Raw genomic sequence first — 27,000 nt, 5'->3', positions numbered from 1 at the left:
GGATTGCTGCTGGGAGCTGGGGTTCGGGGTGGAGCAGAGATGACTAAGCGGGTGGGATCCTCGGCCCCTGCAGGCGATGACATCGTCGTAATTCCTTCGCTCGACATTGCGCCCGCCATGTTTGCGAAATCATCCCTCTGCTCAGCTTGCAAGCGACCGGTGACCGGCCGTCTTCTGCGGTATCCACAGACTCAATACCTACATGTATCACCGGCATTAGGTCTCCCACGCCGCAAGGACTTCTTCTCCTCCAGCTCTTTCTTGGCGCAGAACCAGCTAAAAAAGAATGACGGGCCATTGGACAATCCAGATTCCCAGAAGCAGCGACGGCACAGCGGGAGGATACCTGCTGCTCCAACATCACTGCGCCGAGTTGCAGTAGAGGCACAAAGATCGAAAGATGGGTTTCTGTCGAAAGCCCAACTCAAGGAGCAGGGCATTGACCAATCCAAGGTAAACCCGCCCTGGGAGATCCATAATTACTTGAACTGACTTTTAACTTTGTCTCCTTATAGACAGTCACTGCCTACGCCGTAGCCGAACAATTCAACATACGCAAAGTACGAGAAATCCTACAAGAAAAGGGCTATGAGCCTGATCCGCTAGCCACCGGCCTCTATCCGCAAGTGGTTCACGTCCAGATACCCATCGATTCCATCCGGCGGGTAGGAAACCCTTCAACTACCGATCTATCATCGGATGAGGTTGGTGATATCTTTGTTTTTCCGTCTGGAACAGTAGTGGCATGGGCACTCCCGGATGGGTTCACCTCGTTCTTGGCGACAAGAACTTTACTTCCAGCCGCTGAAGGCGCTCATGTTGACAGTTTGGAAACGGAAGATCTCGAGTTCGTCGAGGATCCCCAGCGAGAAAACAGCAGCATCAAGGGCGACACCATCATTCTAGGCACTAGGTCGGGCGATCAAGGACCAGAGACACCGCGTGCAAATCAACAATCAGTTGACACGGTTCTGACCAAAGTCGCATTCTCGTCCGGCCTGGCACGAAGCACCAAGCTCGCAGTGCTGGAGAGTCTTCTATCGAACTATTTCGAATCAACCCGCACTATTCCCACTCTTCTTTCACAAGGCTCACGCCTACCCTTTACTCGAGACTTTGTCCTTCGCAAGACGGGCCAGCTGCTGAGCGTCCGCGCACAGCTCAACCTTTACTCGGAGCTTACCGACTCCCTCCCAGACCTCTTTTGGGACAGTCGGCATGAGCTTGGCTTGGAGGGATACTATGAGCAAGTGGGCCGAGCTCTCGACGTGGGAATCCGCATCAAGCTTCTGAATGAAAAGATGGATTACGCCCAGGAGATCGCAAGTGTACTCCGAGAGCGTCTCAGTGAAACCCATGGACTTCGGCTTGAATGGATCATTATTCTGCTCATTGCTGTCGAGGTTGGCTTCGAGGTGCTACGGTTGTGGAAGGAGAGGGCTCACGAGGAGGAAGAAAAAGCGCGCAAGCGATCATCTGAAGCCGAGAATGTGTAATGTTTCACATAAACTCCGGTCATACTGTATAGTAGCATAGAAAATAAGATACCCCTTCACTCTTTGTCCGTTCGTCTCCACTGCGGAGCTTCCCATGGATCGTGACCAGATCACGGGGTTGCGGCCGATGATCGCCTTAGTCATCGAAGCTTGACCCATGGGGGCGATAACAACCTCAACCTCCATTCTACTCGACTTTCTCTTGTAATAAACACAATAAACTCTACCTACAATTGCTTCGATATTGCTGATTGAATACTCCAAGAACTAACCCAGCTCCTGCTATGTGGAACCCAGCCCAGCAGGTCCTGGGGATTCCAGGACCCCAGAAGATCCTCAAGACGTTGGGTACCTGGTGGATCTCGTCGGCTACAGATGATAAGAAGCCGACCTTCGGAGCTTCAACATCTTGCCCCCTGTCTGAGGTCAGCTGTCAAACGAAATATCATGGTCAGGACACATGCTGTTTCAATTATCCCGGTGGCCAGATGCTGCAGACGCAGTTCTGGGATGCGGACCCCGCGGTTGGTCCCGATGACTCCTGGACTATCCACGGCTTGTGGTAAGCCATCACCCCGCACTAGAATCGAACTAGCTTCAAATCAGTTCTAACATGCGGCAGGCCTGATCATTGCAATGGTGGCTTTGATCAATTCTGTGATTCCAAGCGGAAATATAGCAACATTTCGCTGATTCTGGTCGACTCTGGCCGTGGAGATTTGCTCGAGTATATGACCGAGTACTGGAAGGACTACCGCGGCGATGATGCTCATTTATGGCAACATGAATGGGAAAAGCACGGCACCTGTGTCAGCACCCTGGAGACACACTGCTACGAGGACTACATTCCCCAGCAGGAAGTAGTAGACTATTTCGACAAGTCGGTCGAGATCTTTAAGCAGGTCCCTTCATACGAGGTTTGTTAATCTTTCAGTCTATCACATAGTCATTGCTTAACACTTGTGCAGTTCCTTGCAGCGGCTGGTATTGTTCCATCCCACAGCCAAACCTACGCACTTGCAGATGTCGAAGATGCGCTGGAGCAAGCCCACGGTGCCCCCGTCACAGTGCATTGTCGGCAAGGAGCCCTCAGCGAGATCTGGTACCATTTCAATATTGCAGGAAGCCTCCAAACTGGCAGATTTGTTTCCGCGCCTCCAGGTTCGATGGATCATTACTCCTGTTGCAGCAAAGCGCTAACATTATCTAAGACGGACAAACTTCCAACTGCCCCAGGCGAGGCATCCGTTATCCGCCCAAGCGATCAGCGCCCGAGCCGACAAAGACCACTACGCGCGGGTCGGAACCTACGCAGACAGGGGTTCCCTTTTCAGGAAAGGGGAACCTGATGGTATCCACCATCAACCAGAGACGAGGCTGTATCATCAGCTATGGAAGATGGTATGCGTCTGGCACATGCGCTACTTTCCGGGTGTATAAGGCGTCAGGTTCGTATCTTTTGTCTTCTTTTGTGCGGTAATACTCATTTCGTCTTTGCATGCTAACTCGGACTTCACAGAGGATTCCTTTACTCTAAAGTCTAGCAAGGGCCTTTGCGCATTTGAAGATGATGCTTTGAAATGCGGTAGCCAGGTCAGCAAGCCAAGCGAGTTTACGGTATGTTTAATCCCAAGATTCTGCTCTTTAGGTCCCATTGAATACTAACCTAGTATTTCAACAGGTCAAAGATGACAAACTCGCATACCTGGGTAACACGACTTTTTACGCGGACAATGCGCCTAAAGGTCATGTCCAGAGCACCGTCTTCGCTTCTGAGGCAGAGCATCTGATTGAAATTGAAATTAGCTGGAAGTCGAAGGCTGGATTCTGATCGCATCTTCTGCGGCTAATTCTGCCAATTGCTCACCTATTGATAGCATCATCCCAACTGTTTTGTGACATTATTAGATTCAATAGCTTAGAGCAGAGTTTCATGTCTTATGTATAGCTATATGCAGACAATATTCTATGAAGAAGACCAACAATCTCTTGATTAGAATTTAGTTATATAGTATTTTCAGGTGATACACAACACAGGTCGCGATCCTACTTATCACGCCAAGAATTGATCCCGTGTAGATGTTGGACCAGTACGTAGTGGACAGGAATAGCTTCAAATTGGTTACTGATTCGGATCAACGGCTATATAGCACGTCCGTTCGGAGCACCTCCTGCCTCGCTCTTCTTCCCTTCTCGAATCAGGAATTGAATTAGATGTTTGCAGGTTGTTGGCAGTGGCAAGTCTGCGGCTGCCCATCCTTTGCTCCGCTACGAAGCATCAGTTCGAGCTATTGCAAGCATTTCCAATATTAGTGATGATTCCAAAATACAAGATACCAAGATAAAAACTCACCAATTCAAGGTCTGCCAAAGCCTGGCTGGGGCTCTGTTTAGGGTTTACCTTGCCCGCTGCAAGAGCCTCTCCCCATTGTCGAACTTCGGGTGGAACGCCTGTCCGCTCATCCTCGATAATTTGAACATCTTCCTTGCCGTCCAAGGTTCGCACGGTGATCTTGGAATTCTCAACACTGACACTGCCGTTTTCACATCCAATGGTCCATTCGGGGCCGACTAGGGTAGTTCCGTTCGACAACTGGAAAGTGCCCTGAATACCAGTGTTGGCTTTTAGAATTGCATCAACTGTGTCAACAGGAGGCAGATGCTCCTTGAGCAGAGTTGTGAAGGCGGACAATCGAGTGATGAAGGTGTCAGGTCCGAGCAGGTAGCGTAGTCCGGCAGTATAGTGCACTCCACCGTCGAGCAGGAAGCCACCCTGGTGTGTAGGAACCTTTCTCCAATCGGTGTCTAGATCGATGAATGTTAGCTTTTAGGTGTGCAAAGACGGGAGTACCAGTCAGTCTTACTAAAGAACTTTCCGTCCTGCTGGATATTTCCGTAGACCTTGACGCGGAATCCAATAATCTTCCCCAGGCCCTGAACCTTCTCCCGAGCGTAGCTGAAGCTATTGAGGTAGCGGAAATTCTCTGCCACACTCCATGTAGCCTTCTTTTGAGGCTCAATGTCTTCACGATACCACTTGACCAATGACTCCGCCTCTGCAACGCTCTCGGCCACGGGCTTCTCGGACAGAACATGTTTTCCTGCCTTAAGGGCTGCGCTGACATAACCGCCCTGAGAAACGATGGGAAGTCTGAGGACTCTGTGAGCTTAGACCAAAATATGTTGGCTGAATGGGAACTCACGCTATGATTACTGCGTCGACATCCTCCCGGCCCAGCACCTCGTTGTATCCTTGCTTCGAGTCCTCGGAATACAGCTCAACCTGCTTCCCCGAGGCCTTGGCAGTATCTTCTGCAGATTTCAGCGACCGAGAATAAATAGCCTTTAGTTCCAGGTGCTCCGAGGCGAGTATCGCTGGCTATGAAAGGCGAATGAGTCACCGTCTTCCACAATGATTTCTGGACCAACATACCAAGTGCTCTTCCCTCGCCCAGATTCCTCCTCCGATCAACGCCACTCCAATTGCCATTTTTTTAGTCTGAAGGTAGTTACCGAGTCAATTAGCAGGTCTTGTTTACCTTTGAGAGATGTCAGGAACTCTCAAGTGGGATCTTGCGCGGTAAATAAACTCGTATTGAGTGCGGGGAAGGGAGTACAGCCAAAAGTCGGAGATGATCCGGCGGCAACCATCGGCGAACTCTTTCGACACGGAAGATCGATTAAGCCAAAATTTGTTAGCCTAAAGCGCTCACCGTCTGAGTTGCAATGCTTAGATATCAAGACTGGCCAGAGCTCTGTAGCTAAACTTTATTTTGCAAATTACCAGAGCCGGGCACGTCATTTAGGCTGCTCAGAAGCTCATGCTCTAGCTCCTGTTCGATGTCCGACGCAAAGGATCTGATGGGTGAGAAAAGGAATGGTTTGAATACCTATGGTTTAGATGATACTACTCTATCAAGAACCAAAGACAGGATCATCAAAGGGTTCTACAATATGGACCTGCAATACTTTGGCAGAATAACCAACTGGCGAGTCCAAGTCCAGAGCCGATCGCTACCCGAAGTGGGGACTTACAATTCACCAACTGAACTCACTGTACTCCGGAGTCGGCCACACCTAAAGAATCATACAGCTCACACCAGGCACTCCAATTGCGCAGATATCACACACCAATTATTGCGCATCATTGGAACTTCCAGGATCCTGGTCTTTACGTCTGAAGTCCCCCCGCTGCACTATCTAAGCGCACTGCTCAAAAGCAGAGTCAAATTCATGCCAATTCCTCAATATCAAAAGCACCTACATATTGATCTCCACAATGGCTGCAACCAATTCATCGCTCCTACCAGCAGACATCATAGAGTCTCAATTGGCCACGATTGACCTCATATCGGCGATGTACCCATCTCCCGGAGAGCTGGAAATCCCTGAATCCACAACAGAGTGCATCGAAAAGCTTCGCGACTGGTGCCAAGACCCAACATCTACGCCATCTAAGATCCCTGCAAGCATATCTCTCACCGTCTGTCTACCAATCGCAGATGGAGACAAGACGATACAAGTCAACATCTCAGTCCCACTTCAATCCGAGAGTCAACAGCCAATCGACCAGCCCCCGCCATTGGGATATTCCCTCCGACAACCGGACTGGATGTCCAAAGCCGAAGTGGCAGAACTCGCCTCATCAATGCCGAAAGATGATGCATTAGAAGCGTTCGAATACATCCAATCAGAATGCGTCCGCTTCCTCGAGACCAAGCAAAGTCAAGCTCTAGCATCAGAAGGAACGAACACAGATACGCGCTCCAGCGGCCCACTCGTAAGAGTGTGGTTTTACTTCCCTTCTCTATCAACTCGGAAAAAGAGAGACGACATGGTGAATCTCGCACCCGGGTATTCTCTGACGGGCTTCGTGCTTGCGGGCAAACCGGGGGTACTATGTCTCGAGGGTCTGTCACCGGATATCGATGCTTATATGAGTTTCATCAAGACGCATTCCTGGGGTGATATCCCCAGTCATCAGAAAAAAGTCAGTGAACGGTTTCGGGAGACGGAGGGGGTTCAAAGGGTATTCTCGGGAATGGAGGAGATTACGGACTCGTTGGGGGAGCGAGGAGGGCAGCGGGCAAATCGGGGTGATATGCAAGCATTGGAGGCCTGGCTGGGGAGTAAAGGGTTGCAGGAGGCATTTGAAAAGGTCATATTCTAGATAACTTAGTATATTGTAGAGTTATGAATCAACACGAGTCTCTACACCCTTGTTGATTATTTCATACCGATTTCTCTGATGTGGTGGCTAGATGCCTTTATTTGCTTCATGTTACGTTGAATCGCAAGGGGTGAAGACTACTAGACTTTACGGCTGTCTACGAGGATACTAACATGGATAATGAGTAACAGAAGTATATTGCAATTGGCGACACATTCGCCAACAGGAAAGATAAAAAGTCTAAAATACAAGCTAACAATATCACGCACGATTTGCTACAGCAAATGGAGAATACGCCAGGAAATTCTGCCCGCATATAGCTAGCTACAGAAAATTCCATTCAGAACCCATGAAATACAAATCGAATGGTAAGGAGGGGGAGGACATTAAGGGAAAGAGAAACAAAAAAAGCACGCCATAAGGCAATCTAGCAATCCCAGCAGTCCCAAAAGTAGCAGAACAGCCACCGGGGAGAAGAAAAGAAAACACCATGTTCGGAAAATAGAAATGTGAAACAGAAGAGGAAATACAAAAATTCAGGTGGGTAAATGGGCAAACAGATTGGGGGGGGAAGAAAAGCAATAGACAGTACTCCCAGGGCCCAAGTAACACCAGAAAGATTCCCGAACCCCTTGGTCAGAAGGGACGTTATCATGTGCGCTAAAGTCCGAATGTGCAGAAGAAGAACATCAAAACCCAAGACAAGCGGCGAAGAAAGCGGCGTCATTGGGCGTATCGAAAAGAAAGAGTCGCGTGTTCAGTCGTGCATCGTGAGATTGTACAAGCTCGTATCGTGTCATCGCAAAATTGCGCCGCGCCAGAAAGAGGAAAGAAAGGTAGTCGCATCGTCTAAGTCATGCTTTTGGTCGAAAAAAAATATAATGTCGCCGTGAATTCGTGTAAGCCACACTCAAGGATCAACCAGGAACTCATTGGAGAGCGAGTCGATTTCCGAATAGGGATCGTCTAGAGGGTTGAGGCCAGAGAAAGTCTTCTCGGGCATGTCGGTGTAGAACGACGAGGTGGGGAAATCGGACGAATCGACATAAGAGTAGGTGTTTGAGAAACTGGACAGTGTCTGGGTGGTTATGTTGCCGAACTCTTCCTGCACTTCCTCCGATGGATCTTGAGTCATGAAGAAATCAATCTCCGAGCCCACGGAGGACTCGGCCAGTGTAGGGGCGGTGTGCGGCGAGGACATATCGTGAGGGGAGAGGGCAGGGTCACTGTAAAGATACTCCTGAGAAGAGGGCGCTCCAACCATGTTTGGGTTGAACTGGGCAATGGCTTGCTCATATCGAGTGTGGGCCATTTGTGGGGGCGACAGAGGCGGAAGCAGATCATCTTCGAATTGGGACGAGAACGAGTTTCCAGCTGGCAGTGGCGATGGGACGTCATTGAGACTAGCGCCGGGGGAGGTAGGTGGCGTGAATGAGGACATGCTGTTGGATGGAGCATAGTTGGGCGATGCAAAAACGGGGGCCTCCTGAAGAAGGGCACCCTCGGTCTTGATTGGTGTGAAAGACTCGGTCTTTTCGGCAACGCGTTGGCGGGTACGGGTGGACTTGGTCTGGCGGGTTTCGATATCGGGGCGGTTCTTCTTGGGCGGGCGACCACGTCTCGTGGTCTTCAAGGTATGGCCATTGTAGCCTCCAACGCACATGTCGCGCTGGCGGTGACGGGTCAGAGCATCTTGACGAGCGAAACTAGCACCACATCGGCAGGCGAACGGCTTTTTGCCAGTGTGGGTCTTCAGGTGGCGCTTGAGATCGTGGCCTCGGACAAACTTCTTATCGCAAACATCGCACTTGTAGGGTCGGTCATCGAGATGGGTCTGCACATGGGACTTGATGTTCTCCTTGCGACCGAAACGGCAGTTCTCGCAATCGTGCCACAAGCACACCCACTTTCCGTCCTTAGGATCGGGACCGGAGATGTACTTGTTGATTTCGTCGTTGGAGACGCCCGTCTCTCGAACGGACGCCTTGACACGAGCATCGAGGTCGAAGTCATCAATGGGCTCGGCCTCCATGTCGGACCCAGATGGCATGAGCGAGGACTCGATCGAGTCGGCACGCCCTTGGCGGCCACCCAGAGAAGGGGTCTCGCCGACATCAGAAAGGCCACAAGAGCCTGGGGAAGGCATTGCGGCCAATTCGGCGAAGGCGACAGAAGGCGATTCGGCGGGGGAAGGGATATGATGCTTGAGCTGCACGGGACTAGCCAGAGATACGCCCTGATAGGACTGGGCTCTCTGCATTTCGGAGCTGACAGGGGTACGGGGGATTGAAAAGCTCTGGGACTTGGTGGGGGTTTGGTCATTGCTGTACATGGTAAAATCAAAGGATCCCTTCATCGGGGTAGACTCCGGGGTGAGGGGGGAAGTGTCTGTCGAACGATATTAGTTGGTGATTCTTCATGCGTTGAAACAGTAACGATCTTACAAGAAAGATAAGGGTTCATCTTGGGTGAGATACCCTCTGGTTGAACAGAGAGTGGCTGCATCACTCGAGGGTGTCCGGTGGTCTGCTCTCTTTGCATCATTGAAAGATTGCGCTCCTGGCGCATGCGATGGAGGGCGCTCTGCAACGAAGCATTCTTGTCGGAGCTTTCACTAGCGGATCTCGAAAGAGCGGGGGCAAGTGATGTTGCTGGGGAATTCGAGGCAGCGGATGCCGAGTATAGTCCCTGCAATTCCTCTTGGCTCCACATTGGTGATGACTGATATTGATAGTGTTGTTGGGGCACAGGGAGTCCATTGTGAATAAAGGACTGCTCTGACCGTTGGATGTAGGCAGGGAACTGTTGCGCATTCCGTGCCTGTTGAGGAAGACCTGCTGATTTTGCGTTAAAGAAGTCTCGAAGCTCCGGGACTGTCTTCGAGGCATGTCGTCGGTCAACTGCGGGAATCTGTTGACCGTACGAACCATAATCCATTGTCTGTCCCCGGCGATGCGTGCGGCGCGCTGGGATTGCAGACATGGGTTGCGGTATAATTGCAGCGTCGAAGGGTGCTGGAGTCGAGAGTTGACGGCGGTGGTGACCGGGTCGCAGCGACGTTGAGTTGGTGGAAATCATGGCTATCCAGCCTCTCGGTGATCACGGCCCTGTCACGGTGTTAGTCTGTGAACACGACTTAACCAACGCAGCAACTAAAACAAAGAAAACGAAAAGGAAAGCGTCGCTAGAGCCTCAAGCAGAGAACTTCAGCCGTCAATAGAGATATGTTTTTGTTATCGGGTTGTGTAGGGTTTTGAAGAGTATGACCAAAGCCCTGTTATGGAGGTAATGGCAGTCTTTTCAAGGTCCAAGGTTTCTAAACTTGAAGGATTGAAGAGAAGAGTAGAGATGAAACTCAATAAGTGTAAAGGTCCGGACCTTGAAGCGGGCCAGTGAGCGCATTGGCGATCTATCAAGTACACCCACGGTTCCATCAACAAGCCGCGTGTTGGCATGGCAACGCTCTGTGATGGGAGTCTGGGAAACCAGCCGCAGGACTAAATGTGACGAAGGGCGGGCCCACTTCTGCCCACTTGAACGATCCATCAATATCTTTCGTATCTCAGATCCAGGCCTCGCATATACACTTGTTGTTCGAGGGCGTCCCTGGCTTCCCATCATCTCCCTACTCGCCTACTCTGCAAGGGCTCCCGATGGTGCTGTGAGGAGAGCGGTCAACGCCTCGTACCTGGGTAGGGATGAGGTCTCCTAGTATAGTCGCCATGGAGATATCCCTTCTTAGCCAATAGTAAATAACCGATCTCAGCTGAAATTTAGCTTCGCGGGCTTTTTAGGCGCTGATTTCTTGTTGCCGTGATGCGGGTCGATGTCATACATGGCCTGAGGCTGTAAGGCTGCAAGGCAACAAGGCTTTAATGAGCTGTCGAACACAGATGGGGCATAATACCGCTAGACCAAAAATGCTCATGGGCAACATTCTTAGTCATACGGGCTGTTTCTTGTTCCGACATGAGCGGTAGATCATGTGACTGGATTTCTGCTTCATCGGAACTCGGGCTATCTTTAATCCCCATCTACTGCGCTAGTCCGTATGTAGTTATATTTCACCGCACGTGACCGCACAACGATTTTAACCGTCAACCGAGTTCCACCCACACTGAATTTCTTCTCTCTTGCAAGGTTAAGGAAGACAACTTGTCGAGGTGAGTTGGACGCCCCAACACCCATGCGTTTCAGCGCTAGAGATGTCGAAAGGAAGATGCCATTGTCATGCGCTCGCTCCGCCAGACGTTCTCTTTTGCTCGCGCGCACCGAAATTTCAAAATCCAGTCGCTAACATCCCACCGCCAGGCCTTCATCAAGATGCAGATCTTCGTCAAGACCCTTACGGGTAAGACTATCACCCTTGAGGTGGAGTCCTCGGACACCATCGACAACGTCAAGTCCAAGATCCAGGGTAAGAACAAATTCCTCTCCAATGCCAGAAACTCGAATATCGAGACTAACGATGATTTCCCCCGCACAGACAAGGAGGGTATCCCCCTGACCAACAGCGTCTGATCTTCGCTGGCAAGCAGCTCGAGGATGGCCGCACTCTTTCGGACTACAACATCCAGAAGGAGTCCACCCTTCACCTCGTGCTCCGCCTGCGTGGTGGTGGCAAGAAGCGCAAGAAGAAGGTCTACACCACCCCCAAGAAGATCAAGCACAAGCACAAGAAGACCAAGCTCGCCATCCTGAAGTACTACAAGGTTGACGGCGATGGCAAGATCGAGCGTCTGCGCCGCGAGTGCCCCGCCCCCGAGGTATGTGATAGTCCAACGGGAGAATTCTGGAAGATAAGCAGTGACTAATGAGTTTTATAGTGCGGTGCCGGTGTCTTCATGGCTGCCATGCACAACCGTCAGTACTGCGGCAAGTGCCACCTCACCTACGTCTTCGACGAGTCCAAGTAAATGGACTTCGTCTAATCGGGAGGTTTCTGTTATCGAGTTCGGGCATGGATTTCTAGGCATGATACGAGTTATGGAGATCTCACGATAGATGATACGGTTGATGGGCACCTACCTTGGGAACCTTGACTACTGTGAATACAAAAAAAATCACACCAAAACCTGGCTTCCGCCAATTTCGATTGTTCTACTGTAATCTGTAAACGATAGACTGCATGCACTATGCTGTTGTGTAAGGAAACGAAAGACTATGGACACCACGGACGACTCCTCCACGGTCCGGACCGCTTTCATGCATAACTCCTCGCCGTCATACATCGATAACCCGATGAGGTTCCATCTACTCACTGGCCGGGAAACCCAGCCCGCAAATTATCATACTTACTCTCGGGATAATCGAGAGCATTTTCTGTATGCTCCAATGCACCGACGCCACCGATGCTGTCCACAAAGGTGCCGATCAAACTGCCCTGTGCAGGATTGCCCTCCTTGCCTCCCCTTGTCACCGCTACTCTCCCACCACATACCTCCACCAAGCTGCCGGTACTTGACAAATGCAGCCTTTCTCTGGCTCATCTCGACATTGTCGTACGTGACCATGGTGCGCGAGTTATGATCGTAGCTCCAGGATGCATCCGCCTCCGTATCATTATGCTCGGTAGCGCCGGGACGTGGCAGGGCCTTGTAATCCCAGACCCCGTTCTCCCAGCTACCCTGGCCCACGCCATTGTATGGAGCACCGGGGCCGTCGGTATTCTCAAATGCACGTCCGTACAGCGGCATGCCTAGAATCATCTTCTTTGGCGGCACACCCTCCGCATTCATGTAATGCTCGAGCGCGGCAATGGTCGAGAACGGCGTCGAGGTTGGGTTCGACTTTGATGGGAAAAGATTGGCCTGGTGGCCGGCGTTTCGGTCCCAGCTGCCGGCATAGTCGTATGCCATGAGGTTGTAGAAGTCCAGCAGGGGCGTCATGTCGCGCAGCTTGAGCTTGGAGAAGTTGCTTGGCCCTGCAGGGCAAGCAATGGAAAGGTAGAACTTGCGGTGTGGGCCGGCGGCTCTATCGAGGCTCTGTTGTTTCAAATCAGTCATTGAGCTTGTTAAAATTGCAGGTTAAATGGACAAGCATAATAATCATACCTCGCGGCATGCCCGCAACAGGTCGACCAGGTTCTGGGCTTGGCTTTCGTCTAGAGTATTGTGTCAGATTGGTATTTTCATTGGGTGGTATTTTCATTGGGTGGTATTTCCATTGGGAGGTATTTCCATTGGGAGGTATTTCCATTGGGAGGTATTTCCATTGGGAGGTATTTCCATTGGGAGGTATTTCCATTGGGAGGAGTGTTTTGTTTCCTTTGAAAAGGATACTTACTTTGAGGATACTCCCAATCAATATCAATGCCTGCATATATCAGTCAGTCCCATTCACATTCCAAGCATACATCTAACATACCATCAAGTCCAAGATCAAGAACAAGTTGGGTAGCTGACTCGGCAAACTTTGCCCGACCTTCTGGAGTACTCGCAGGGACAGCAAAGTTGGGAGAGTACGTCCAGCCACCAATGGAAATCAGGACCTTCAGCTTGCGATGTTGTTTCTTCAGCAGGAACAGTTGCTTGATGCAACCGTAGACATTGTTGCCGGTATCATTCCACGAATCACTAGGGTAGTGCTTCTCGACATCAGACCAGCTGTCGGTCAAATAACTGCAAACACGTCATCAGTTCTCTAATTTTGATACGGAATATGTGAACTGCCAACATACACTTCACCAGTCTCCGCGTTGATATTGGCAAATGCGTAGAGCACATGCGTCAGCTTCTCGGCGGGCAGATCTTGTGGGTTGTAATTGCGCCCATAGATGGCCTGCAACGTGGGGTTAGCACGGATCCTCTATCAGCGTGGCGACGGAGGCATTCGGGCGTAGCATGAAGGTAGTGAGGTAATATGTCGAGAAAATAAGAATAATCAGACCAGTCATAGAGAAACATACCCAGTTGACAAAGTAAGCAATAGATTTCAATCCAGCCGACATGGTTGGTTCCGGAGTGGTTGTACAAGGGAAAGATAAATATTGCACCAGGACAGCCACAAACACCACAAAAGCAGTGAGCAATACAATGGGCCGGAGTTGGAAAGCCACAATCAAAGATAGCTGCAGTAATCAAGTTCCGAAGGGTTGTTAAATCCGAGGCAGACCCTGGATCTGATGAATGATAAAATGGAGGGGTACCTAATGTCGCAGCCTAACTGTTAGCGGGACTTTGTACCCTGGCAGTTTAAAAATAACAGACCCCGACGACGTCATTGGTCAGAGCGTAGTGGCTGTGTTGCTAAATGTGGCTAAGGGCTAAGGGCTCGGGGCTTCCGTACTTGTGGCTGAAGAGAATGTATAAATTTAGAGATCAACAAAAACAAATGTCGACAATGTACTGTAGACTGGCTAGGATCTCAGACAGCTTGCGACAAGATTCAATCATACTATGGCCCCCAGATTGCCCATTCTTATAGGCAATCACACAAACTCATGGAACTGTGCAGCGTGACATCTCCACCTGCGCAGGGTCTCTGTACGACATGAGAGATCAGTCATGCTGGCCGCAGATCTTTCAGGATATCCTCGAGCCGGCACTCTCTTTGGTAGAACAATGTCCCTCTAATTTCTAGAAAGGGCAGTTGAGGAGATGCTATCACCTGTGATAGCTCGGCATATAATGCCGAGAGTGTGTTTCGATCAACTTGTTTTGCATTGAGCATGGAATTTAAGGTCACGAGAGCTATCATTCTTGAGCCTTTAGCTCTATAGTCTGACTAATTTGGAATCACCACGAGGGCACGAAATGTATTACCTCAATTAAAGACCTTTTTTTTATTCCCGAGTAGAATGCTCTGATCAAGGTTTCCGTTTGAGATAGAGGAGGATCAGCGTAAGCTCGCAGTCTAAAGAATTATCATTTACAGTGTACCTCAACACCACCTGGCAGCTAATCAGGCGACAATAACTACACTTAGCAACTGACTGTTTGGGCAACGTGTTGGAATATTTTCGCATGTCGGGATTCTACCTCTTGGGTGACATCTTGGAGGTGGGCGTGCGGAGAGAAGCACAAATGACTAAATGAAGGCTACCGGAGTCCATCAAATTTGACAGATACAAAGAGCACCGATATTGTTAATTACCTTTAGTTGAGGACGGACGGCCACATGTCGAACTGTGCTCTCAGCCGTAAACTAGCGACCTGCAAAAAGCCACACCAGCGAGACCCGGCAATCGGCACTCAGTTATCATGAATCATGTATACACTGTTGATAGAAAGAGAAAGATACAGTAGACGAGTCAATCAAGCCCACTCACCATTGGACCAAGGACTAGAACCTTTCTTCAGGACCAAGTAGGAAATGCCAAAAGACGATACCACTCGTGGTGGAGCACATTCGGACTCGATAGTAGCAGGAACGATTTAATCATACAATAGTCACTACCTAAAACGAAAAGAATCATAAAAATCAACAAATTAAACAGGACCCGCTTACCAATAGACCTAGTACACACTACACACCGTTGAGACTATCTAATAACCTCAGGCAACACATCCCAGCTGAAACGGACCCATCGACCAGCGAAGAGAAAGGCTTGACAGGCCAGGAATCAATCCGAATCCCTATGATGAGTCTCCACAAAGTCGTTATAAGGTTAAACGGGGATAGAAGGGGGAAAATTTCTCATTCCTTGAAAATCAGGAACCCCAAAAGAATAAAAAAAGGGAATTAATAAAAAGGTGCAGACAAGCGACCAACACCAGCTGAACCTGAGCCGACAAACGCCCGATCTCAACACTCATTGGCATAGCGCCCGGCAGACTAACATCTTAGCCTCCCCGGAAATCTTCCACCCAGATCCAACCCAACCCCCGTCGGGTTTCCCACAAATGCATCGGCCCCTCTGTGGTTCTGGTTCTATTCACTCTTTTCCCAATTCCCCGGTTACGCTTCGTTGTCAAAATTTCACCCACACCAAAAACGGTTTGTTTGAGATATTCGCCACTCTGGAGTGTTGGTCTCCTAGATCTTGTGCAGAACCCAATTTCCCGTTAGAATCCACCTCCACGCTAGTCCCATGCAACCTATGCTATCTTCGGGACCGACGAACCTACTAGACAGGCTCAATGCAGTAAGCCGTAACCGGTAATATCGTCATAGTCTGGGACTTATCGGTCCGTCGCTAAACCCATGGGTCAATCTAACTGGGTATCTCGGGCACGTTGGACTTCTGGAGACCATAGTATGTAGTTAGTGGCTGGACTGTACTCCATACTTGCATGGAGGGACACAACTGCCGTGTCAACTGCACGTTTACCTGCACAGACATCATTGTGGTCCCTAGTCCTCTCCGCTGGCTCCTCTTGGCTCCTCCCTCTCAGCTGGCATGTCTGCCTCGGGACCCAGGTGTCTGGATCTCGGTCTGCGCGAATTGTCCAATCGTCGTTCGAAGCAGCTGGATGCAAGGGCTCTGACTTTTTCCAACCGTCTTTGGGTTGCTAGCGCCTTGATCTCGGCTTCTGTTTCCGTTCCCCAGTATGTATCGAGTACTATTGTAGTTGAGCTTGGTAATGTCATGGTGGAGCCTGTTAGGGTTGTAGCTCGTTCCTGCCATTCTAGAATTTGTTCCCGTCTTCGGAGGCGAATATACCCCCACGCTGGGCCTTAAGGCATTGTAGTGGGTAGTGAAGAGGCTTAGTGACCCCATACCTGCATTGAGTCCGTTTCAGGATGTGACAACCGGTTATGCATTCGAATTACCACAAGGGATGGATGAAGCAAAAGATCTGTCCTTTACCGTACAATAATATTCAAAATGCATACTCAATAGCCCGAACGCCCAAGCAAATGTATAAGACGTAAAAAGGACTCTAATAAAACAGAGTAAAAGCATAGAACATCATAGACAAGAAAATCAAAATATGCTAATAAACAAGACATCAGGGTATATCGTCGCCATGCTCAACAAGTTCAACAAAAACCCAGACTTGCGTTTTTTTCAATTCTTCTCTGGCCAGGCTTGCGACCTGCGCCATGCCCGCCAAAGTAATGTAAACCCGAAGAAAAAAAAATGCCTCACATGCCCCTTCACCACAGAGAGAATCGTACAATTGTCCCAGACACCTGACCGCTAGAGAGTAAATTATGAGGAACTTAATGGAATGTCGGTCCCATGTCCCTACCGACCCGCAATCCAGCGCAGAATCGTATCCAAGGACGGATCATCATCAAGCCAATGGCCTGCCCGCAGGTCGGCAGCTCGAAGATCAGAGACAACATGCTGGTCAGTGACGCGACCCAATTCCTGTTGTAGCGTAACGTGTGCGGCTTTCAGGGCTGGCGCATGTGCGGATGTTGGTCGCTGGCCGCGGAGAATGTTCGCTCGAGTCATGGTCCATCGTCGTGCTGCCGCAGCTCGAAGGTAAATCTTATGTGCTTGGAATCGGCGAGCGCTGCTATCGGTGATAACCCTAAGCCAGGAATTGTATGAGTATTCGGGTTGTAGAACAAGGGATTGGCTGCAATTGACTCAATTGCACTGTGGGAAAGGTGTATGTGTACCTTTGAAGCTCTGCTTTCTCCGTATCCGCGTTACCTCTCCCCGTCATCGGGCATGGCTGATAGTTGGCGCTGACCAGACGTTGAGCGGCAGCGTGACATTCTCGGAGGACGGTGAATCCTTCTTCGTAGTATTCCTCGGCAGAAGCGTCGACTTGCTGCTGAGAGATGTGCAACAGCAATGTGCGATAGTCGTTGATCAGTTCGGCCACTCGCACTGCGCGAGCCTGGTTGACTGTATTCCAATTGCATAATCAGCATCCGAGGCCGTGGCATTGAATCAATTGGAGACTGTGCGAGATCAATCACTACTTACGTCCGTCTGCCATTGAGTAGGGAGTTGGTTGTTGAGGGTGTTGTAGTTCGTTATTAGAAGGAGAGTATAGAGCGACGAAAGAGAGTGCAAGGCGTAAAGTAAAGCCCGTTGAAATGATATCAAAGAAGACCAATTAGATGAATGAACGTTAGAACCCAAGGAAAGGGCTAAGAGAGACGCTCAACGTGCTGTAACGGCTGTGGGGGGAAAGGAAGAAATGAAGCGATCTTTATAATCTAGAAAACAGAGAGGAGAAAGAGAAGAAGAGAGCTTCAAGTCTCCTCACTACCCCATACATGACAGCGTACCATTTCTGGAATAGGAAGAAGCCCGAGTCAAGCAAGCGCGAGGGCCTGTAAAAAGAAAAAGAAATAAAAAATCGATTATCACGATAAAAAACCAATCAGCGTCAGCACTTAGAATTTACTACTCTAGTAAAAAAAAATAATAGTAAAAATCTAAAGAGCAGGCATTAGTAAAATAAAAAGAAATAAATAGATCCAAAAGAGGCTTGTTCGCCCGTGACAGCGTAGAATGAACGTCAGGAGGATCATCGGCCATGCATGAGCGAAAGCACCAATAGAAAATAAAACCCAGGGATTTAGAAACGTCTGTCCAGCAGCCAGCTAGAACCTCGAGGGTGGATCGGGCCTAGCTCCCGAGGAACCGTCCCAACGGCAGAGATACGACTAGACTACTGTACGCTGTGCTTGGTCCCAAAGGGAGGGTAGGACTGTGGAGTATAGAGTACACGCTACTGTATGGGTACAGTAGTTTTTACTTGAATTGATTTAGTTGTCCACAAGGATCATACTCGTACACAACTAGCTCGATGCAATCATGGGTTTTAGTTTAATCACTGAGTTCGTACATTCTAATCAGTAGGTACTAGGTAGCTTGGATAGATACAAAATGGAAATCGAAAAAGAGGGGCACCATGACGAGTGTGGGACCAAGTAATAGACCAGAGATTAAGTTCCTAAACCGATGGATTTCGTCGTCATCAACAATTGACTATTTACTATGTATCCAGCATATTTCACATTTCATAAAATTCGAACAAAGAAAGAAAGACCTCGTTCTATGGACTGATTGGTGCGCACAGGGCGAACACCCAGTGGAGACGAGAGAACTTTGAAACTTTGACAGGGAAAAGCGGATGTGCCATAGACCTCATGGCTCGTGGGACCCCTGTCAGCTATAGTGAATTCTGGGCCGGTAGTTGACCTGGACCTATAACCGACCAGAATCAAAAGGACGGACCTGCATGATCGGATCCCCCGAGCGGATGTGGAAAAGTAAAAATAAACCAGATGAACCGACCAAAGCCGAGGGTTTTCCAGGCTTAGCGGGTTTGGTGGGAAAAATGCAATAGGTTCGTTTAAATTCCGAATTGCTACTAGTTCGATGCCTCAGCTCGAATGCGAACCCAACTCAACTATCAAGATTAATAGATTAATAGATTAATAGTTCGGACCCTGCCCCCAAGCCACGGGCCGTGCTGAGCCACATATGGCGTCCCGTGGCGCTTACACAACACAGCTGAAGCGTACGTCTCTCCTTACCGACTGGTTGAACAGATGAAATTTCTGTATAGATCCGATAAACGTGGAGATGTGTGATCCATCATGCCCTCTCTCTCTCCACACCGGTGGCGAGAATTCGTGCCCCACTTGGCTTGCTGAAAGCTGAAGTGATCCCCAGCCGGGCGATTTACAGAGAGTTCCCTCCTGGACATGGAAAGCGCCAAGCATATACCGAGTTAGTGTCCTAGCGTTTGCCATTTTCAATGTAGCTATGCAGCATAACAGTAGTACGACAGCATCGCTGGCCGACTCTGGAAACATGTTGCATATGAAACACGACCAAACCTCGAGATTCTACAAGGGAAAGGAAAGAGGCAAATTCGGGGCCATTGGAGCTTTGTCATTCACAGATGATTCATTGGATCTTTCTCTAGAACAAGTAGAAAAAAGGTGGGAAAAAATAGAACGTCACCATCATCGTTACTGAAGCAGCTCCTTTACCCCTGCCGGACTTATTCGGCCAATGTCTCGACCCCATCTGTATGTCGCCTCCCCATCAACCAGTCCGTCCCATGCTACAGGATAAGGTCCGCTCAGTCCTTCTCCGCTATGGCCTGCAGCCGTTCGTCAATCTCCTCCTCCGTCAGGGCCCGGAACTCTGTAGTAGTGCCCTCCTTGCCATCCGTCCGGGGGCCGCCAACAATGCCAACCTCCAGCTCGTGTTTCTTAAAGTCAACACTCAGCACGTTGCTCAACGCCGTGATACCCAGCTCCACAACTTCCTCCCAGCTGCCGGGCGCCGCATCCTTGTTCTTCAGCTTCTTCTCCAGATAGTTCTGCGCCTCCTGCTGCTTGGGGCCAGAGGAAGTCGCCTTGTATCCAACAAAGTAACCAGCCGGGTCGCACTTGTAGAGCTGGGGACCGTTCTCATCATCAACCGAGATCAGGGTCATGGCCACGCCGAGTGGTCGCATGTAGGCCTAGCAAGAGAGAGGGTGTAAGCCAACGGAGTTCACCGAGGAGTCCAGTCCCAAGAGAAAGAATGTCGTGTCCTGAATTCCATCGCGTGGATGATGTCTTGGGATACTTACTCGTTGTGTGTAGACCTGGTTGATATTTGCCAATCGCTTCGCCAGCACATCGCAGGGCATCTCATAACCGAACTTGTAGCGGAACTCAGCAGCCTCTCCACGGGCCCGGTCGACGGAGGCACGGGCATCTGCTATCGAGCCGGTCATCACGCAGCCAACGGAGGGCGAGATCTTGAAGACATGTGAGACGGAGGAAGGGTCGATGAGTTTGTCCTTTGAGCCCAGTGGTGTTAGTCTTTGGGAGTGACCGAAGGGGGGCCATCATCTCGATTCCGGGTATCATTCTTACAGCCACTTTCTTCTGGGAGACGACAATAGCACAGTCCTTCCCCCTCACACCGATGGAGGTGATGTTCGCAGAGGTGATAGCCTTGAAAGCATATTCTGGTGTGAGACAGGTTGGTCAGCGGTTATGATGATGGGAACGTCGAGTAGGACGACGGCCGGGAATGCGAAGGGGAGAGCTCATATTACGTACCAACTTGGTACAAACGACCTTGGTCGGAGAAGATAGTGATATGTCTGTCGTAGCCTGCGCTTCCTAGTGCGGAGAAGATGGGAGGTTAGTCGGGGTTGAGGTCATGGGGGTTGGCCGACAGGGCCAACATCGAGATTGCGGTGACTGCACATACCGGACATTATGGCGGTATCTGAATTCTTCTATAGGGAGATAAGTGAGATGTCAGGATTGAGGGGAATGGCGGAGTTTGGGAGGATGATGAGAGGTGCAAATGCCAGTGACGCGTGCCAGCGGTGCCTAAGCCGAAGCTCGAGCTTGAGCTTCAGCGCTCTTCACCGCCTTTGTCCATTATCAGCCCGCTGAGTACTCACTAGGGTTGACTAGAGAGTTTAAATCAGAAAATGGAGGTAAATTAACTTAATAATAATGTCTATCTGAGTCAGATTATCATATTTATTTGGTTTTTTCTTTTCAGTGAGAATTTCCCGCCGGTTCATGATGCATTTGACAAGCTACCATGTACCATACATATATCTCGGTTCCCAAACCAACTCTAGCCTTATAGAGCCTCAATGTCGAAGCGGAGGAGCTTTCACTGTTTCTACTACAACTGACTAGATATCCGCCAAGTAGCGTGGATCTGCGCCCAAAGCCTGGAAGACCACTTCCAACTACAAGTAGATGTAGACACACTGATAGGACTATCATCATATGCCAATTCTCATATAGATACTAGAGTATGATACATCATCATGGTATAAGCTTGGAAATATGCAAAACGAAAACACCCAAAGTAAAAGAACACCCATGCAATCCACACTCCCAAGTCAAACGTCAACAACAAATCCTCAATCACTATCGCTCTCGCTGCTACTCGAGATCTCAATATGCGTAGTACGCAACTTGCGCTTTTGCTTCTTCTTGTTCTTGCTCGGCGCTGGCGGAGCAGGTTCTTCCATCACGGGAGCAACAGGTTTGGGGAAAGTCTTCTTCTTTAGGGCGGACTTGGTCGGTGCAGGTTTCTTCGCGGGGGGTGCTTCTTTCTCGCTGTCGCTGCTTGATGAATCGCTACCGCTGCTGCTGGTGCTATCATCACTGTCGGTGCCACTGCTGCTGGTATAATCGTCGCTGCTTTCCACCTTGGCAGCGGGCTTCTTCGCCTTAGCAGGCTTGTCCTCGTCACTATCGCTCTCGCTGCTGGAGATATCCACAATGACAGTACGATTCTTCCTCTTCTTCAGCTTCTGCGCTTCCGCCTTCGCAGCTTCCTTTTGCTTGCGCACAACCTCCTCCCGATCGAATAGCTCGCCGGTGACAGAGAAGAAGACCAGCTCTGCCCGTTGTCTCTTCCGGAGACGCTTCGTCGTTTCCACGTCCAGCCCGTCCACCGAGTCCGCGGCGTTCAACTCTTCTCCACTGCCGGACAACAATGACCGGAACGAATTCACGGCTTCTTGGTACTCGGCGGGGGATTCGGCGTTGTCACCCTTGAGAACAGCCACCGCACCCTCGCTCAGTCGTGTCTTAGCGGCGTCGCCCTTCAGACCTTGCAGGTAGGTCAAAAGAGGAACATTGTATTGCACAGGAACATGCTCGATCGAGTAAAGGTGTTTGAAAAGGTTCGTTTCGCGATTCTTTTGGAACTTCCATGACGCGCGATCACGGTAGTACCAGCTCAGATAGCCGAGGATGGGAGTCTCGTGAATCTTTTCGGTAGAGGTAGACGAAGCTGTAGACGTAGCACCGGCCTTGCGGGCCTTTTTGTTCTCGCGCTTGCGCTTCTTCATCTCCTCAATCAGCTTCTCCTCGGCTTCCTTGGCTTCGACTTCGGCGTCCTTCACGGTCTCGGAGGTATCGTTGTCATTGTCGTCGTCATCGTGTTCGTCGTCTGCGGGACTGTCGCTATCGCTGTCTGCGTCCTTGGTCTTCGTGCCTGGTCCGAAGGAGACTCGCTTCTTCTTTTTCTTCGGCTTGTCGTCCTCTTTATCTTGCTTGTCGTCTGTGTTGTGCCGCCGCTTCTTCTTGCTCGTCACGTCGCCGTCGGTCTCGCTAGATGACTTCTTGCGCTTCTTCTTGTCTTTGGACTCGGACTTGTGCGTCTTTTCCGGAGAGGTAGCTTGTTGCATCTCGACATCGGCATCCTCTTTGGCGTGTTTCGACTTGACGCCGACTTTCGATGTGTCTTTGGCCATTGTTGCTGCTGTGTATGATTTGAATGGTACTGCAGCAAAGATATGAATTCTTCACGATACAAGGACTCAATTGCGAAAAGAGTCCTGTCTTCGTATCCTAGCAGAATCCACCAGGCCGACTGTCGTTGCTAGGCTTGTCAAGGGCGGAGTCAATTATTTTTTTTCTGCCGGATCCACGTGAGGGCGGGTCCGCGATAAGCTTGGACCGTTTATAGAGTCCGGATGGAGTATCTGGTTTTATAGACCTAAATCCAGCTATTTTTCCTACAAAGTACACAACAAGTGCAATCGTGGATTCATCTCACATTATGGCTGCATCCATACGGTATCAACCAGCCCCTTATCGTAGATCGACAAAGACACAAACTATGCTGCAACGCCACTCCCAATTCCATTCCCAGACTCAGGACCACCAGCACTCCGCTCTCGGCGCATCTCTCTTGATGATTCCGTGCCCGAGCCTGTACCAGCATTCGCCGTCCCAGCACTAGCTGCTGCCTTGCGCTTCGCGCGCTCCCTCTCTCTATCTCTATCGCGCCCGCCGGAAGTCGGCTTGGGCCGCCTCCTCGGTTTATAGACATCGTTAAAGTTCATCACGACGGCGAGGAAGCGCATGTCTACATCAGGCTGGTAGGATAGATCGCTCAGCAAGATAGTCAGACGTGATTTGAAATCTGCAGAGAGATCACGTAGTCGGACTCGTAGCGAGGCGAGCATGTTGTCGTCTGCAGCCAGGTCCTGTGCTGAGAGTGAGAAGGGCGTGTCAATGCCATCGGGTCCGGCACTTGCGGGCCGAATGTCTGGTGTTGATGCCATGGAGGCGCCACCGCGGCTATTTGTACGGCGTGGTAGCATATCGCGATCCGTGACGCCCCAGCGGCCCTGCGCTGTGCGGGTTTCAATCTTTGCACTCAGTTCCTGGCGACGGGTGAATTCGGCGACGGAGAAGGAGTATAGGCCATCTACGGCATCCTTGTATGAGAGCATGATCTTGAGAATGTGGTGGAGCTGGCTGAGGAAACTTTCCTCGGGCTGTTTGGCGGAGGCAGAGGTAGAGGCGCCATATCGAGATGTAGTGGCCGAGCCCAGTAAGCCCTTGTGCGTGATAGAGTTGAGGTATTTGGTGTGTGCTTCAATGAGGTCGTCGAGTGTGCAGCCCGGCTTTGAGACTTCAGCCTGCAACTGATCCCAGCTGGATTCAATCACTTCGAAGAGGATGTAGTATTGCAGCTGACAGACAAAATGGATCATCTCGGCGATAACGCAGCGCGCGCGTTTCCAGTCCGGTCCGACCTTGTCGTCCACACTGCCCAGGACACCTCGTGCACCGGTCATGCAGCGGCGCCAGGTGCTGCTGAGGGCAAACTCGACGCGCTTTACACGCCAGAGGAAGTTGAATACTTTCAGATACTGGGTTGAACCCCATGGTGTGATGACCACGTCAACGGGGGCGTCAATCTTGTACTCTAGAGTGAAGCAGTCCCAACCGATCTCGCCGTGACTTAGCTCGAGCATGCGTGCATCCAGCCGGCGGAGCACATCGGGGGAATCATACTGCGCATTAGAAGCACGGATAGCATGTTCCAGTTGCGCAGTGAGGGTGTGGCGATACTGCGAGTTTGCAGGGCGGTCCAGGTTGGAGGCCAGTGACTCCATAAGGAGAGCGATAAAGTCGCCCTGTCCCAACAAGAGATACTTCTTCAACGCCCGTAGGTGATCGAAAAGCTTAAACTTGTCGTCCATAAGGTAGATCAACCGCGCCATGGTCGTCTTGTAGGCCTCATCAATGGAGGTCTCTAGCGTGGCCGTGTCACCGTATCGCAGCTCTTTCGAAGCTTCTTTGGAATAAGCCTCCACCCACCCGGAATCACCGCAGCCATATCGGATGAAGTTAAGAGACTTTCCGATCAGGAATACCTTTTTGGCAAAGTCCTGGGTGATAATAGACGGAACCATATCATCGTCAAGCTTATACTTATCTTCCCAGACACTGGATGCAGTACGCCTAGGGTCTGTGGTAGTCCGGAGATCGGATTCTGCAACGAAGAACTCCTTGTATGGATCAGACAGCTCGCCATCGTAGATCCACAGCCGGAGCATGTCGTAGAACGGACAAGTGACATGAGCCAGGAGTTTCTCTGCAAAGGCGCAGACGAACGGGTCTCCATGAGACGACGAGAAGCCGTGTATCAAGGAAATCAATTGACCACCTTTTTTATCTGCATCCGATATCAGTATATCAGTACCTGCAACGCAGTTCAAAGCAAGATTCTCAACCCTTACCTCTCGCTTCCTCCACAATCAAACTCATCAGCCTCAGCGCCATCGTCGCATCTCTCGTCCACACCATACACCTCTTCAATGTAACACCACCCTTCCTTACCCCCTGCATCGTACTCCCATCCCCGATTGCAGCCAAAGCCTGCCGAATCTCCGCTTCTAGCGTCGCAACCAAGCCCAAGTACGAGCGCAACTCATTCGAGACAGCAGCCCTCAAGCTCTGATTCACGAGTCCCCCCTCCGCACTCTCCACAAACCCAGCCAACTCCTTATAAAGCAGACACGGCTCAGCCAATGCATTCAATAGCGATACAATCGGAGCTGGTAGATTCGAGGGTAATTTCAACACGGACAACGACTGGAACTGTAGATTCGTCGAAGACAAACCCTGCAGATTGAACGGGAGATCTCGTAAAAGCCCATTCTCTACCGACTCCGCCGAGCGAGCATGACTAGCCGGCGTCTGCGTCGGTGATGCCATATCATCCCGCTCATCCCCAGTCTCGTAGTGACTAGCACGACTCGCGCTCGCTCGCTCCGTAGACTCCTCCCAGTCCTTGCGCAATGAACTCGGGCGTTGCGGCCTAGACTCCCGAGTTACGCGCGGCGGCTGCGACGCAGACGAGCTCACAGCGGGACCTTCATCATCCTCCGACTCAACAACCGTTCCACGCCGCGGACGCCCCGCACCTCGACCAAGCATATGCTGCAAATTACCCTCGTCCATCAACGGACTACGACTGCGCTCAACGGGCTGTTCCTCGTCCGTCTCACCCAGCTTATACAGCAGATACAAGATACCCCATTTCTGCGAAAGCACAGGCTGCGTGAGAAGACGCGTGTATAGATTCGAGAAGCGCACGATCTTCTCCGGGCTAGCATTCTCGCGCCGCAATTTGCGCTTGATCAGATCCGGGGCGTGATTGACGTCTTCGCCGACGAAACTGCCGCGCCGGCCGGCTGGGGAGCCCGGGTCAGCGCCGCTACCGGGGTGCGTTTCGAGGGTGCGCCAGGCGCGCTCGAGTTGTGCATGGTGGCGGTGCTCCTCGGCGGCGGCGATGGCTTGCTCGTCATCGGAGAAATCGTGGTCTTGGGGAAGCGCGGAGAGCGGAATCTCGGGGAGGAGAGAGTCGACTAGTTGGGAGAGGGCGTCGTCGATCCGGCGCGGGCGTGTGGTCGGGCGGGTTGAAGTCGACATGATCCTGCCCTTCCCCCGCCGGTTGGGCAATGCCGAGGAATGTTTTGGAGGGCGTGCGTTCTTTGAGGGTTTGGAGTTCAATTGGTTGCGGAGAAGGTGGTGGTGGGTTGCGTTCCGTAGAAGGATTGGGCGACGAGATTCGCGGGTTAGGCGCGGGGGGGGATGCTTTTTCAGTTAATGACAACCTACTCGATTCCAATTATACGCCGGTGTAAGGGTTCGATCATGTTATTGGGAATTTCTTTGAGTGATTATCGGCCATGCTTCAGATGGAGTTCATGCAGGTGGGTTCGTGTTTGCGATGTTTGGGTTGTTTGGCAAAGGACGCGTCGAGGCTCTTATCAAGCTTATCATCTCCACTGCGTAGTATAACCACCACGGAGTAAATCATGATCATGATGGTAGCCAAATTAGACTTACGGCAACTTCCTGGATTTCACGTACATATCTATACCCTAGGGTCCTGTATAGCCGTAAAAGAGGTCCCTCGAAAACGACTAGGAGCTTAATCGGTTAAAACGAGAGTTCCAAGAGCTTCGAAACGACCTAATTACAGAATTTCATTAATTATCCCTCTTTACTTCACAGACAGTATCTCCCGTTTCAAGTCTGCAGTAACGACCTCACTTAGTTTAAAATTAGAAGGGGGTATTTCGCTCCGGGACTTTGAAAATTGAACAACTGGCAGACAAATCTCAGTTGAGCTGTAGTGCACACAGGGCGCTGGAGATATACGAGCGTGTACCATTCCAGAAATAG

General features: G+C 50.6%; 10 protein-coding genes across 10 annotated transcripts; 3 read left to right on the top strand and 7 right to left on the bottom strand.

The window, feature by feature from the left end:
- Positions 1–39: 39 nt before the first annotated feature.
- Positions 40–1,496, top strand: N7496_001250 (RMD1 family protein; the record flags this gene model as incomplete). The annotated part of the gene is made up of 2 exons (XM_056694181.1): positions 40–453; positions 516–1,496. The coding sequence occupies 2 exons, from the start codon at positions 40–42 to the stop codon at positions 1,494–1,496; spliced, it is 1,395 nt and encodes a 464-aa protein (XP_056560910.1).
- A 284-nt stretch (positions 1,497–1,780) lies between these two features.
- N7496_001249 (T2 family ribonuclease) lies at positions 1,781–3,327 on the top strand (the record flags this gene model as incomplete). Its single annotated transcript, XM_056694180.1, has 6 exons — positions 1,781–2,058; positions 2,119–2,413; positions 2,465–2,657; positions 2,831–2,944; positions 3,016–3,113; positions 3,178–3,327. The coding sequence occupies 6 exons, from the start codon at positions 1,781–1,783 to the stop codon at positions 3,325–3,327; spliced, it is 1,128 nt and encodes a 375-aa protein (XP_056560909.1).
- Positions 3,328–3,706: 379 nt separating this feature from the next.
- Positions 3,707–4,986, bottom strand: N7496_001248 (Gfo/Idh/MocA family protein; the record flags this gene model as incomplete). Its single annotated transcript, XM_056694179.1, has 5 exons — positions 3,707–3,784; positions 3,850–4,301; positions 4,361–4,656; positions 4,700–4,875; positions 4,930–4,986. 5 exons carry the CDS (start codon positions 4,984–4,986, stop codon positions 3,707–3,709), a joined length of 1,059 nt encoding a protein of 352 aa, XP_056560908.1.
- A 789-nt stretch (positions 4,987–5,775) lies between these two features.
- N7496_001247 (DUF1115 domain protein) lies at positions 5,776–6,666 on the top strand (the record flags this gene model as incomplete). Its single annotated transcript, XM_056694178.1, has 1 exon — positions 5,776–6,666. One exon carries the CDS (start codon positions 5,776–5,778, stop codon positions 6,664–6,666), a length of 891 nt encoding a protein of 296 aa, XP_056560907.1.
- Positions 6,667–7,576: 910 nt separating this feature from the next.
- ace2 (putative C2H2 transcription factor (Swi5)) lies at positions 7,577–9,744 on the bottom strand (the record flags this gene model as incomplete). Its single annotated transcript, XM_056694177.1, has 2 exons — positions 7,577–9,054; positions 9,111–9,744. 2 exons carry the CDS (start codon positions 9,742–9,744, stop codon positions 7,577–7,579), a joined length of 2,112 nt encoding a protein of 703 aa, XP_056560906.1.
- Positions 9,745–11,923: 2,179 nt separating this feature from the next.
- N7496_001245 (glycoside hydrolase family 18 protein) lies at positions 11,924–13,615 on the bottom strand (the record flags this gene model as incomplete). Its single annotated transcript, XM_056694176.1, has 7 exons — positions 11,924–12,044; positions 12,100–12,650; positions 12,720–12,769; positions 12,952–12,981; positions 13,033–13,286; positions 13,346–13,446; positions 13,574–13,615. The coding sequence occupies 7 exons, from the start codon at positions 13,613–13,615 to the stop codon at positions 11,924–11,926; spliced, it is 1,149 nt and encodes a 382-aa protein (XP_056560905.1).
- A 3,183-nt stretch (positions 13,616–16,798) lies between these two features.
- On the bottom strand, positions 16,799–17,507 carry N7496_001244 (uncharacterized protein; the record flags this gene model as incomplete). The annotated part of the gene is made up of 3 exons (XM_056694175.1): positions 16,799–17,090; positions 17,182–17,413; positions 17,495–17,507. The coding sequence occupies 3 exons, from the start codon at positions 17,505–17,507 to the stop codon at positions 16,799–16,801; spliced, it is 537 nt and encodes a 178-aa protein (XP_056560904.1).
- Positions 17,508–19,613: 2,106 nt separating this feature from the next.
- prs2 (proteasome core particle subunit alpha 1) lies at positions 19,614–20,750 on the bottom strand (the record flags this gene model as incomplete). Its single annotated transcript, XM_056694174.1, has 5 exons — positions 19,614–20,000; positions 20,112–20,324; positions 20,401–20,495; positions 20,590–20,652; positions 20,744–20,750. The coding sequence occupies 5 exons, from the start codon at positions 20,748–20,750 to the stop codon at positions 19,614–19,616; spliced, it is 765 nt and encodes a 254-aa protein (XP_056560903.1).
- A 669-nt stretch (positions 20,751–21,419) lies between these two features.
- On the bottom strand, positions 21,420–22,763 carry N7496_001242 (WKF domain-containing protein; the record flags this gene model as incomplete). The annotated part of the gene is made up of 1 exon (XM_056694173.1): positions 21,420–22,763. One exon carries the CDS (start codon positions 22,761–22,763, stop codon positions 21,420–21,422), a length of 1,344 nt encoding a protein of 447 aa, XP_056560902.1.
- Positions 22,764–23,129: 366 nt separating this feature from the next.
- On the bottom strand, positions 23,130–26,241 carry N7496_001241 (tubulin gamma complex associated family protein; the record flags this gene model as incomplete). Its single annotated transcript, XM_056694172.1, has 2 exons — positions 23,130–24,982; positions 25,047–26,241. 2 exons carry the CDS (start codon positions 26,239–26,241, stop codon positions 23,130–23,132), a joined length of 3,048 nt encoding a protein of 1,015 aa, XP_056560901.1.
- Between the last annotated feature and the right edge of the window lie 759 nt (positions 26,242–27,000).

Source organism: Penicillium cataractarum (assembly GCF_028827025.1).
Source record: "Penicillium cataractarum strain IBT 29864 chromosome Unknown utg000001l, whole genome shotgun sequence".
Taxonomy (NCBI): Eukaryota; Fungi; Ascomycota; class Eurotiomycetes; order Eurotiales; family Aspergillaceae; genus Penicillium; species Penicillium cataractarum.
Note: the sequence above shows the minus strand (reverse complement) of the source record. Positions and strands in the feature narration are given on the sequence as shown.